The sequence below is a fragment of the Euprymna scolopes genome, chromosome 18 (genome assembly GCF_053919585.1).
Source record: "Euprymna scolopes isolate OS-2025 chromosome 18, ASM5391958v1, whole genome shotgun sequence".
In the NCBI taxonomy this organism is placed as follows: domain Eukaryota; kingdom Metazoa; phylum Mollusca; class Cephalopoda; order Sepiida; family Sepiolidae; genus Euprymna; species Euprymna scolopes.
The window spans coordinates 72100194-72114468 of NC_136499.1; the positions used below are offsets into that span (position 1 = coordinate 72100194).

The following is a 14275-nucleotide window of genomic DNA, read 5'->3' on the forward strand; positions in this document are numbered from 1 at the left end:
GATAAGAGTTATTGCGTGTACAGTAATCAATGAGATAGTATTGTAGTAATTATTAGTATTGGAGAGTTGATAGAGTGTCTTAAGGGGGCAGCTTGTCAGGAGTTTGTTTATGTTGGACTTGAAGATATCCAAGTTGTAGTCAGGTGGGAAACAGGCAAGCGGCAGAGAGTTCCACTGACGTGCAATTCTAAGAAAGAAGCTTTGCTCATGGAATCTACGTTTGGATTTAGGCACAGATAAAGAATGGGGAAAATTATTGACAGTAGTTTCAGCCAGACGGATGTTTCTCGTGAAAGATTGGCGAGGGGGGACCAGAGATTGGAGCTCAGACGAGCACCTGCCATGGAAATAACGATAAAACAAAGACAGGCTCGCAACATCTCTTCTGTGGGAGAGAGGTTGCAGGGAAGAGAAAAGGGCATCCCCCACTAAACCACGAAGTCTATTTTGTACTCTGTCAAGGCAGGATAGACTATTTTTAGCAGCTCCTGCCCAGATGTGGCAGCAGTACTCCATCCTTTGACGTACTTGGCTTTTATATAGATAGAGAATTGCATCAGTAGTGAGATATCTTCTGGAGCGGTAGAAGGATTCCACCATTTTTCCAGTGTCCTTGGCAACAGACAGATCAGGAGTAAAGGTCATACCCAGAAGCTTGTCAAAACATGGAGCCTCCACAAGACGAGAGCCATCCATTTCAATTGATGCCAGATTGGGATAAGAGCGTTGATGATGTAAAGATAGAAGCTTGGTTTTGGATGCATTAAAAGTGAACAACCACCTCTTCCCCCACTGTACCATGCGCTCAAGATCAGAGGAGAGAGAATTAGAGAGAACTTTGCCATTTACGGCCTTTGATGTGTTGCCATAGATGGTCGTGTCATCAGCATAGATGTCAACGAATGATTTAAGTATGTGTTTTAGGAGATCATTGATGTAGATCAGGAAGAGAGTTAGGCCCAGGATGGACCCCTGGGGGACTCCAGCATTAATACTGTGGACTTCTGATTTCTGCCCATCAACCACTACTCTTATGAACCTATCGGAGAGAAATGATTTAATGATTGAGAAAACATTTCCAGTGATACCGTAGCTGGAAATCTTGTGAAGTAGGCCTTTATGCCATACCTTGTCGAAGGCCTTCGATATGTCAAGAGCAATTACTCTGGAAAGGAAGCCTTTGTCAAAAGATTCACCAATCTTATGAGATATAACCGTTAGCACATCTGCTGTAGATCTTGCAGAGTGGAAACCATATTGCATGTCACTAAGAAGGTTGTTTCTGCTGAGGTGGTTGACTACTTCTTTATTTAATATGGATTCCAACAACTTACTCATGACACACAGGAGACTTATTGATCTGTACTGAATTCTTAAATACAGGGCATACTGATGAGGTTTTCCAGGGTGTTGGAAAGCACTTCTCCTTAAGGCAACGCTTAAACAGTTTTGTAAGTATGGGGGCAAGTTCTGGTTGGAGCTTTTTCAGCACTATAACTGGAATGCTGTCAGGGCCAGTTGCTTTACTGGAATCAAGGTTCTTGATTAGCTTGGCAACCTCACGCACAGATATTTGTATGTTGCATAGCATGTTGTCTGTTATAGGGGGAAACACGGGGAGTTGATGGCCTTTATCGCATAGAGTAGAATTAACTGCAAAGTTCTTGGCAAATAGTCTAGCCTTGTCCGATGCTGACAAGATGATCTCAGGTCCATTGATGATGGTTGGGATAGAATGCACGCTTCTGTTCAGGATCCTGTTTGCTAAAACTGGTGGGAACGAAGCCGCTGCTCAGCTACTTTGGATTTAACGGACTGAGCATATAGCTCTCTTGCATTTTTTATTACTCTTTTACAGTGGTTGCTGGGATTCCTGAAAGCAGCTTTAGTCTCAGTACATCTATTACGTTGGTAGCTATGGAAAAAGTGATTTCTGTGCGCGATGGCAGCAGCACATTCTGGGGAGAACCATGGCTGGCTGTTAGGTTTTTGTTCTCGGCTTAACATTCACAGGGACACACGAGTTGGGACACATACATTAGAGACCATTACCAAGGCTGCTGCTAAGAAGGTGGGCTCTATGTACCGTGCTAGAAAGTTACTTACATTTGAAAGTATCCTGCACCTCTACAAGGCCACCATTCACCCATGTATGGAGTACTGTTGTCACATTTGGGTTGGTGCACTTGCTACTAGTCTCTCACTCATGGACAAGGTTCAAAAGAGAGTCGCCAGCCTGATAGGTCCTGAACTGTCATCTAAGCTTCAGCCTCTGCCCCATCAACGAAATGTTGCATCCCTCTGCCTGTTCTACAAGTATTTTAATGGTGAATGCTCTGACAAACTACAAGTCCTTGTACCACCTTGACATAAATACACCCGACAAACCCGACAAGCAGCAAAGTTCCATCCCTACTCAGTAGAGATTCCTAGATGTAAGAAAGCCTTCTACACTAATAGCTTCTTCCCCAGAACTGCTAGACTTTGGAATTCCCTTCCGGTTTCCCTAACTGTACTGATATGCATAAGTTCAAGTGTAATGTGAACAGACATCTTGCTGCTTAACTCCCTACACAGTATCCTTGCAAATTGTCCCTGATAGTAGCCCCCTACATCAAAGTGGCACTGTGCCTTGTTTGGGGTGAAAATGTAAAAAAAAACAGAAAAGAAGTTAATTAAGCTATGATAGTTTTATGCTGAAGAACTTCCTCGTAAAGAAGCTGCATCAGTTCTTGATGTAATACTATTTTCTAGAATGACAGTAACAAAAAGACAAGATGAAATATGGTTATATATTAAATAAAAATTCTAGAAAACGTTAAATTTCTTTTGAAAATTGATGAAACAACTATTCATAACAAAGCATTATTACTTTTATATATTAGATTTGTTTATCAGAATGAAATCAGAAAAGAAATTTGCAGAGGGCACAAAACAAGATTTGTAGTGAATATATTTTTCAAGAAGAAAAATTTATTTGATTGATAACAATATCTAATTTACTAAATTTAATCCAAATCAGCATAGATGGTGTTGCTTTCATGACAGGACAAATTAAAAGCTTAGATGAAAACAATAGCTCTGCATGTGCACCATATGTTACACAGATCACACTTTGCAGCAAAAAGTCTAGGTGGCAATATGGAGAAAGCTCTTAATGCAATCACATCAGCTACGAATTTTGTAAAATTAAATTCTTTGAATGATAGATTATTTAAAAAATTTTGTGATAAAGATTTCAAAAAAATTGCTGCTGCATAGAAAAGTCAGATTTATTTCCATGGGAAATAGTTTTGACAGATTTGTAAATATCTGACAAGACGTGTAACATTTTTATTCAAGACTGAAGAATTTGTTGACTGTACTAAAAACAAGCGAAAAACCTTGGAATAAACTCAATAATACAATGAAACATTTTATCTTAGTGACATTTATCAAATAATTGATAAAAAAAAGAAAAATCAAACTGAAAACAAAAAATTTTTTTAAATTCTTAAACAAATGAAAAAGAAATTTCTCAAACAAATAGAATAAAAAAAAATTTATCAAAGAAATAAAAAAAAATTTATCAAACGAATGAAAAAAAAAATTACTTACTCGACTTCGTAATTCATTCTCATTAGAAAAATGAACAAATCTGATGAAAGCTGTTTCAAGTTTATCAATCATTTGAATAAATTCCTGTTAAAGAAATGAGAATAACAATGATAAAAAAAACTTCACTCAATTCATACATTTTTGTAAGAGTTACAAGAAGTTTAAGGTACTGCTGTCATTACTAACCAGCAGAGCATTCATCACTTAACAAAGAAAAGAGTCTATCAAGCACGTGTACACAGTGTGGTAGTGGTGCATGGACATGAAACCTGACCAGTGCTGGGTTGATGCCATCTGCCCTTATGTCTTGTCTGCCAACAGTTGTTTGTAGTAAGATGCTGGCAAGCTCACTGAATTGGAATCTTCTCAATGTTCATTCACCTGCATGACCATGCTACGGAGTTAAAGCTGGGTAAGCAGAGTGAACATGCTTGGAATGGCCGCATAATCAAAGACGTGATCATTAATGTTCTTCAAGGTGTTGCCATAGATGATTGTGTTATCTGCATAAATGTTGATGGTTCAGTCCAAAATAGATCCCTGCGACATGTCAACATTGATAGGAATACAACGTGGCCATTACAGTTCAAACCTCTAGGATCGACATGCTGTTCAGCACCACAGCAAAGGAACAAACAAATAAAAAAAGGAAAAAAATAAAAATCCGACTCTACATTTTTTAAAAAATACAAATGAAATGCATTGATTCGTGGTTCTTCCAACAATAACGCAATTCATTATATTTCCAAAGTCTTTGCACACATGTGCTTTTCAAAAGTCTGCCTCCCTGCCACCAAATGTTTGCGATAGTGCTTTCTTGCCCTCGTATTCACACATCCATCTTACCCTACACGCAACTTACTTCTCTCTCCGACCACGTGGTGTATTTCTCCTTTTCTTGTGATGCAAGCTCACGCACACTTGCTAATTTGTATACATGCTTTAACAGCTGCTGCTGCTAATATTTTCACAAGCCAGCAATCCTACAGCTGCTACTGATTTTCTCACACACGCTTATATGCGCTCTGTTACAGGAAGTGCTTCAGACTTCTGTCCATCAATGACTACTTTTATAGATCTATCACTAAGAAATGACTTCATGATTGTGAAGACATTGTCTGATATTCCATAGTTAGCTAGTGAAGCAAACCCTATTAAAAGGCTTTTAATATGCCAAGAGCTCTAGGTACAAAGCTTCCGTCAATAAATTTTCTTATCCTGTGTAATAGTATATCCTGTGTGCTAGATGATCTTGCAGAATGAAATCCATATTATATGTTACTCAGTATATAGTTTTTTATAAAGATGGTTGACACTTGTTTTAATCTGTGATAAATTAAAGCAACTAATGATGCACAAGAGATCAGTCTCCAGTATTTTTAAATACTGGGCAGACTCACAAAATTTTCCAAGGTGATGGGAAGCATTTCTCATTCAAGCAACAACCAAATAGTTTTGTAACACAAGGATCTAGTTCTGGTTGCAATTTCTTAAGTACTATGACTGGAATGTTAACAGGACTGGTAGCGTTGCAAGCATCTAGGTTCTTGATAAACGTGTCCACATCCTGAACAGATATATGTAAAAATAAAATAAATATGTCAATAAGAAGTTTAGCCCGTGAAACAGTTTAGAATATTAAAAAAAAAAAAAAAAAATTCAAGGTAAAAGCTATATTAAACATTTTAAATGGTCTGAGTGCGAGTTATCCTTACCAAACGTGCCTGATACTGCATTGACACCATTCCAATGAAGATCTGACTACATTGCATTTGGAAACAAGCAGGAACACTCTCAGAGCAGTAAGGTCCATCAGTTTCAGTGACCAAAGAATCAACACTAAAGCACCACGGTTGCTTCGTCAACTTGCTGGAGTCTATTTTTACAGATTCATTCACTCTGAAAAATAAACATGGAGAGTGGAGAGAAAAAAGAAATGGATACCAATGTTTTCAATATTCAAAGTAACAAAATTTGAATAAGGAAATAAGGTACTCCTGTAGCAGATGTCTTTCTAAGTCTACTTTTCCTTTTTCTTGTTCACATGCCTATTTGGAATTTGTAGCATCAATAGATTTTTTTTTTTCCTACCCATAACAATTTTTTTTTTTTTTAATAAATATTTAACACATTTCAAACTGATATAAATTATTGTACAATAAAAAGTTAAATTAAAATAAAAATCATTTTTCTTATTTTGAATTATTTAATCAAGTAAAAATTGATTACTAAATTTAAAAAGTTATTCTAGCAAGTTACCTAACAATTTAATAAACAAAACTGAATTTAACGTGTAAATACTATGAAAAAATAACTTTTTTAAATTTAATAATCAAGTCAAAAAATGGAATTTTTACTTGATTAAATAATTGGAAATAAGAAAAATAATTTTCACTTTATTTTTATTGTGGAATAATTTATATTGGTGTGAAATATGTCAAACATTAAAAAATATATATATATAAAAAAAAAAAGTAAACATTGTTAATGACTGTTTTGGTAGAAAAAAAAAGTTTACTGATGTCGGCCCGTTACTACAAACTCTGAATAGAGACATGAGCGAGAAAAAGCAAAAATAAAATCAGGAGGGCATTTGCTACAGGAGAACCGGAAATATTTCAAACACAACATTTCCATAGCATTTTCTACTTTCCAATATTTAAAAGAATGAAATATCGTTATTTTGATGCAATAGGGATAAATTATAGTATTGTTATGACATCACTATATTTTCAAGATATAAGTAGACATGATAATTTATGCATATATGGTAAAAATATTTAGTTTAAGAAAAATATTAAAAAGAAAGGTAAAAGAGGAAAAAAAAGGGAAAAGGGCATAAATGAGGTAAAGGAACAACAAAAGAGGAAAGGAGCAAAAAAAGAGGAAGGGGGGAGGGAAGAGGGAAAAAGAGGAAAAGGGTGGAAAAAAGAGGAAAAGGGGGGTAAAAAGATGAAAAGGGGGTAAAAAGATGAAAAGGGTAAAAAGATGAAAAGGGTGGAAAAAAGACGAAAAGGGTGGAAAAAAGACGAAAAGGGTGGAAAAAAGACGAAAAGGGGGGTAAAAAGAGGAAAGGGGGGGAAAAGGGGGGAAAAAGAGGAAAATTGACAGCACCCCTTGTTTTAGAGTCAGCTGCAATTTGCACATCTTAACTTCACCATTTTCTTAATTTCCAACAATATGTTATGCTTCAATACAGCAAGTGCGTACAGCTTACCTTCAACAAAAAATGAAGCTTGCTTATATACAGCCTAATATTGTCTAATTTGAACGTGATCATCAACAATTCAATGAGATTTCAGCATTAGTTTGTGCACTCATTAAAGACAAAATCACCTTTTGGTTTCTATCATTTAGTAGCCTAATCTTACATGACATGGGGCCCACATGGGTGTTTATGAGGCAAGTAATATTTGCACTCATCACAATTTGGCCTACGGAAAAAAAGGAAAAAAGCAAAAGAGTGTAAAACAAAAAAGTAGGAAAATAAAGAGAGTAGGTAAAAAAAAAAAAATGGGAAAAGGGTAGAAAAAAATAGAGGAGAGGAAAAATAGGGGAAAGGATGAGTTAATATAAAAATAAAAAGCGGAAGTAAAAAGACAATATAGAAAAAAAGAGAGGAGCAGGAAGAGGAGAAAAATGGGAAATGAAGGAGAAAGAAATGGAAAATTGTTTAAGTAAATTTAAGTATAAAACAGATCTACAAATTTTTTGCTCCAAAGTTTTATGGAAAAATGAAATTGAATTAGGCAGTCTGTATATATTTTATGTCCTCATTTTAAACTTAATCTTATGCCAGTTCAAGGTCAAAGAAGTTGACATGCATATAATATTTAGTTTCTTGCCTCTCCATGAGGACAAAGGTAGACAAGTTTTTAATGCAAAAAAAAAAAAAAAAAAAAAAAAAAAAAAAAAAAAAAAATTCAGCTTCATTTGGACAAAAATAAAAATAGCCTCAGTCTGCAATGATTTCTAGTCTGTAAAAGTCAATAAAATGCCTTGCATTAAATTAACCTGGGACTGGTAAGAACTTGGGTTTCAAAAAAGATTATATGATGCTCATAAAAAATTGTTAACAAATTTGTTAAACTTTGATCTGATTAATTACAAAAGCTATATCATAGGACAGCTATGGATTAAATGTATATATTATAGGGCGTTTTTTGTTTTTTTTAGAAGTGGTGAACTTTAAATTGACAACTATTTTCTTCAATTGCAAACTTGGCAACTATCAGTTATTTGGTTTGGTAATTCAACATGTGGTTTCAGCAGGACAGAGACACATACAACAGCATGTGATATGATCAATTTACTGAGAGAAAAATGTTATCAATGCATAATAATTTCACAAAATGGACTTATCAACTTTGTGCGATTTAACCCAATTAGATTATTTTCTTTAGGGATATGTAAATTTTACAATGAAAGATTAGACACAATAGACCACTTGAAAGACAACATTCGATGTGCTATTGCTAAAATACAGTCTAATTTAGTGTGTAGAGTTGTTAAAATTGGCCCTCTAGATTATGCCATATACATGCAAGTTGGGGCGGGGGTCATATGCCCAAAATTGTATTTAAATTATAAATGCAAAAAAATTAACGTTCGGAATAAACCACATATTTGTATATCAAAAACTTAAAGTTCTCGGTTTATATACATATATATACTAGCAAATGTACCTGTTGTTGACTGGGTTCAAAAACAACCTACAGAAAATGGACTCTGATTTATGAAAGTATGATAGGTTATGAAAAGGAAGGGTTATAAATTTGGGTTGAATTTGGGAGTATCAAAACCAAAGCAAAATATGATGAAAGTAAAAATAAAATAGACAAACCCCATAATTTATTATACCATACCTGTTCACACTGAAACACTTATCACAATATTCTGTGGATCTATATTAAACAACCTTGTTAAACTTTGTGACATATTTCCATTCTATGGAGGTCAGGTGCGAACAAACACCCCATAATTTTATTATACTACATTTCTGCAAACTGAAACAATTATCAAAGTATACTTACGCAGATAGATATGAAAAGTCTTTATTAAAGTTTGTGCCTATTTCCATTCTATGGAGGCCAGGCGCAAACGCAGACCTTACAATTTTACTATACCATCCCTATTTAAGTTAAAACATACTTATCAAAGTATTATGTTTGTTTGTTTGTTCTGTTTTATGGCATATCAACCACTTTGGGGTCATTTAATGCCGAAAGGTTAGTTATGTTGTGTTAAATATTGGTTTGTTCTTCTTAAGTTTTTTTTTTTGTTTCTTTTTTTTTTGGGGGGGGGCTTTCCTTATATTTTTGAGTATATTTTAGTTTCTTTCAGAAAATTGATAATTTTTTGGGGATCAATCTTGTTTAATATTGTTTTCAGATTTTTTTCTTGGTAATACTTTGTTCAGATTTGTTCAAGGTCAATGCAGTTTGTCAGTATATGGTGTATTGTGTAGGGTTCTTGACATGTTATACAGTTTGGTGTCTCCTCTCCTTTTAGTAGATGTGAGTGGGTGATGTGAGTGTGACCTATTCGCAGTCTGGTCATTACTACCTCTTCCTTTCTTGTTAACTTTTTCGTGTCTCTCATTCCAATATTTGGTGTTATTTGGAATAATTTGTTTTTGGTGCATGAGCTCCAGTTTTCTTGCCATTTTCTCTTTAAATATGTGTTTATTTTAGTCTTTAGGTCTGTATAGGGGATTTTTCCACTTATGTGGTTTTGTTGCAGAGTTTCCTTTGCTGCCTTATCTGCTTGTTCATTCAAGTAGATGCCGATATGGCTTGCTATCCAGCAAAAGATAATGTTTTTTTTCATGGTTATGTCATCTATTTTGTTTAGCAATTTTGTAATAAGTGGGTTTGTCATTTTTTTTCTTTTCGAGATATGAGTATTGAAAGTGAGTCAGTAAATATGATATATTTTTGATGGTCATCATTGGTTATTATATTCAGTGCTAAATCTATGGCTGTTGCTTCTGTGCTGAAAATAGAAGATTCGTTTGGGAGCCTTTTCTTTAGTTTTATTTTGTTTTGGATGGCTGCACATCCTACTTTATCTCCATCTTTTGATCCGTCAGTGTAAATTTGTGTATATTCTTTGTATGTATTCTGGATGATAAGTAGTTCTTCATGGAAGGTTGATGGGTGGGTTTTCGTTTTGGGATATTTATTTAATTTTAATATTATGTGTGGTTGTTTGATCATCCAGGGTGGAGTTTTTGATTTGTTATATTTATGTATTTTTGTAGTGTCCATTTGGGCTTCTGTGAGAAGGTTTTATATCCGGAGGCTGTAGGGCTTGATGATATTTTCTTTCTTGTTGAAGAGATGTGTGTATTGTGGGTGGAGGGTACATTGGTATGCAGGATTTGTTGGACATGATACGAGCTTTAGGTAATATTGTAGCGCTAACTTCTGTCGTCTTAGAATCAGTGGAGGCTCATGGGCCTCTATATAGAGGCTTTCTACTGGAGAGGTTCTAAATGCTCCCAAGGCTAATCTTAATCCTTGATGATGGATTGTATTTAGTTCTTTTATGTAGGACTTCCTTGCTGCTCCATAGATGAAGCATCCATAGTCCATTTTAGATCTGATTAGAGTTTGGTATAATTTCAATAATGTGACTTTGTCTGCACCCCAATCGGTGTGTGCTAGGACTTTGATCAATTGCATTGTCTTTTGGCATTTTGCTTTTAAATATTTTATATGTGGTATGAAGTTCAATTTTTTATCGAATATAATACCTAAATATTTATGTTGGTCGGTGAGTGGGATGTTCTTGTTATCCAGTTTCAGGTTGGGGTCGTGGTGGAATTTTCGTAATTTGCAAAAGTGGATGCATTTAGTTTTTTCCTCTGAGAATGTAAATCCATTTTCTATGGCTTATTTGTTTATTTTATTCAGACAGAGTTGTAGTTTGCGTTCGGTTGTTTGTATATATTTAGATTGGTAGTATATAAGTAGGTCGTCCACGTATAGGGCGTTTTCAATTCCTGGGTCTATGTTTTTTATGATATTGTTTATTTTAATGTTGAAGAGGGTGACAGACAGGATACTGCCTTGGGGGACCCTCATTTCTTGATCTTTTTGGACTGAATAAGTGTTGTCCATCCGTACTTGGAAGTTTCTATTTGTTAAGAAATTTCTGATAATTTCTGGCATTCTACCCCTAAGTCCTAGTTCATACAGGTCTTTTTGGATTCCGTATTTCCAAGCGGTGTCATACGCCTTTTGCATGTCAAAAAAAAATTGCTATTAGATGTTCTTTTTTTTCAAATGTTTCTCTTATGCGTGTTTCCAGTTTTATTAAGTGATCGGTGGGGCTTCTATTTTTCCTGAAACCCGACTGGCTTTCTGTAATTAGATTTTTGCTTTCCAAGTACCAATTTAACCTTTCGTTAATCATTCTCTCAAAAGTTTTGCACAAACAACTAGTTAGTGCAATGGGTCGGTAGTTTGTTGGGTTTGTATGATCTTTTTTTGGTTTGGGTATTGGGATTACTGTTGCCTGCTTCCAGTTTTTTGGAATGTTGTTAGTTATCCATATCTCATTGTAAATTTGTAATAAGTAGTCTAGTGATGGTTTTGGTAGTTTTTTGAGGAATTGATAATGGATCTCGTCGGGGCCCACTGCTGTATCAGGAGATTTGTTTATTGCCTCCTCTAGTTCTGCACTGTTGAATAATTGATTGTAGTTTTCTTCATTTTTTGATTTAAAGTTTATTTTTATTTTTTCTTCATTTTTCTTTATAGCTTGGAATTTTTTATTTTGGTTTTTTGATGATGAGTTCATTGAGAATTGTTCTGCTAATTTATTTGCGATATTTTGTTTGTCGGTAATCTTCGTGTTGTCGCATATAAGGTGTTTAATAGGGTTCTTTGTATTTTTTCCTGCTATTTTTCTGACCATCTCCCATACTTTTTTGGGTTTTGTGTTTTGATTAATTTTTGTTACATAGTCTTTCCACGTGTTCCGTTTTGATTCTTTGATAGTTTTCCGTGCTTTGGCTTTGCTGTTTTTATAGGTGTCCAAATTTTCTTTCGTTGGACTGTTTTTGAATTTCCTTAGGTTTGCACGTCTGGCTCTTATAGCTTCTTTGACTTCTTTATTGTACCAGGGTTTGTTATATTTTGTAGTAGTGGAACTTTTTGGTATGTTCTCCTTGGCTATTGTGAGTAGGGTATTGCTGAAATATGTGATGTGTTCTAAGTTAGGATTCGCTTCAGGTATTAATCTGTGTTGACATGTATTTTGGAAATTTTCCCAATTTGCCTTTTGTAAATTCCAGCGGGGTGTTTTGTCTTCTAGCTTGGGATTCTCGTTTTCTATTATGATTGGGAAGTGGTCACTTCCGCATGTATCCTTATGTGTTCTCCAGCTATAATCCATGTATATAGTTGGGTCACATAGTGTTATATCGATTGCTGATAGGGTTCCCGTTGGTAGGTGCATATATGTATTCTCTTTGTTGTTGAGTAGGAATAGGTCATTTTGGTTAATTATTTTTTCTATGGTTTGGCCTCTTTTGTTGTTTTTTTTACTGCCCCACCATATATTGTGACTATTGAAGTCTCCCAAGAGTAGAAAAGGTTTAGGTAGTTGTTTGATTATATTGTTTAATTCTGTTTTGTTTATTGTTTCATTTGGTGGTATATAGAATGAACACAGGGTTACTGTTTTGTGTAGTGTTGCAGTTATTGCAACAGCTTGCATATTTGTTTTTAAGTTCACTTTGCTGTGTGGAATGTTTTCGTTTATCAGTATTGATGATCCACCGGTGGCTTTGCATGATAATTTGTTTATGTGGTTGTATATTGAGTAATGTTTTATGTTAATTTTGTCATTTTCTTTTAAGTGTGTTTCCTGTAGGCAAATTATTGCAGGACATAAGGATTTGATAAGTATTTGTATTTCTTCGATATTAATTTTTAATCCTCTTATGTTCCACTGTAGGATTTTTGTTAGTCATGGTTTATATTTTCTTTCTTTTGTTTTGGGTTGTTGGATTCCTCAATCTCCATGACTTCATGGCTTTCGAGGGGTTTTTCTTTTTTTTGTTTGGATCTGGACATTGATCTGGGTCTTGCTTGGGATGTTGCTGTTTTGGGTTCTTGCTCATTTTTTCCTCTTGATTACTTGTGTTTGATTTCTTTTTTTTTTCCAGGGTGTTTTCGGTTTCCATTTTTTCTAGAATTTGGAATCTATTTTGAATGTCTACTGCTTGGTTTTCTTTTCTGGTTCCTTTGCGGAGGGTACTAGGCGAGTGTTCTTTTGATTTTGGGATGTTTTCTGTTTGTGTGGGTTTTTTTGTTAGAGGATTGTGTTTAATTTTTGGGATCTGGTGGGATTTTACTCTCAACTGTTTGGTAGTTATTTCCAAGTACAGCTGGAGTTGACGGCAGTTGCCCTAAGGTGGCCCTCAATGTCTCAACTAGTTCACAAAGTGATTTTATGAGGGTAGAGATTTCCTTTAGTTCAGTGTTTTCTATTGTTTTTAATTGATTTTTGGTTGCACCTGCGTATGATCTAGTTGGTTCTGTTGTGGTGGCTGTTTCAATAATTTTCCTGGCTTCAGGAAAACTTATGTTTTTGGTATATTTGAGTTCATTTTTTTTTTTTTCTTTGATCCAGTTTTGGCAGAGCGATGAGTATGCTGGATGGTTCTCTCCACAGTTTGGGCATTTTATATTTCCTTGGCATTCTGTTTCCTGGTGTTCGTTACTGCTACACTTTGGACATACTGCTTTCCTGGTGCAGTATTCTTTGAAGTGGCCAAATTTTTGGCAGTTTAGGCAGCGAAGTGGTCTGGGGATATATGTTTCTACTTTAATGTTAATATATCCAATCTTGAGTTCAGTTGGTGGAGTAGGAGTATTAAAAGTTAATATGTATGTGTTGGTGTTAATTGTTTGTTCGTTTCTTTTTATTGTAATTCTTTTTGTATCTATAACTTTTTGATTTTTTAGGTTTGTTTTTATTTCATCTAGAGAGCAGGTGTTTACTTCTGGACATCTGATGACTCCCTTTGAGGTGTTGAGGGTTTTGTGAGGGTAGGCTTTGATGTTTATATCATGGAACTTTGTCCATGTTAAAATTTCTTCGGCACTACTTTTAGTAGATACTTGTATAAGTAAAGTTCCGTTTTTTAATTTTTTAATTTGTTTTGTGTTCAGATTTTTGTTGATAATTCTTTCGATTTTGAATGGGGACATTTTTGTTATTTGTGTGTTATCTTGCGATTCCAAGATTATATACTCCGGAAAGTTTGTGTTTTCATCTTCATCGCTTTCTGGATGGGGCCTTTTAATTTTTTTGGAAGCCATAGAAAATTTTTTGTTTTTTCATCATCCTTGCTCCCCACCCTCCTTGGAGCCCTAAATTGAGAGATGGTTGGGGGGAAACCCATTCGCCCAAGCATCTCAGGGATACAATGATGATATACTCAAACAGTGAGTATAGCTGCTTATGACGATTTTTTCCATTTCCTTGGACCCAGCAAGGTGTAGAAAGGGTTAGTTGTCAATAGCATCACTTTTCACCATCTGATTGGCCCTTGCCATTGCCTTCTAATGATAGTATGTGTGTGTGTGTGTGTGTTTTTTTTTAAGAGTATAATGTGTTTGTGTTTCTCTTTATGGGGGTTTACTATTATTAGGGACTGTCA

General features: G+C 35.0%; 1 protein-coding gene across 1 annotated transcript in view; it reads right to left on the minus strand.

The window, feature by feature from the left end:
• LOC145297659 (transmembrane protein 94-like) overlaps positions 1-14275 on the minus strand; it is a 222808-nt gene that overhangs the window by 33111 nt on the left and 175422 nt on the right. The window contains exons 18-19 of the mRNA XM_080143827.1: positions 5313-5496; positions 3598-3681 (exon numbers count right to left, since the gene is read on the minus strand). Of these exons, the coding sequence (XP_079999953.1) occupies positions 3598-3681; positions 5313-5496 (268 nt within the window). The remainder of the gene's footprint in view (positions 1-3597; positions 3682-5312; positions 5497-14275) is intronic.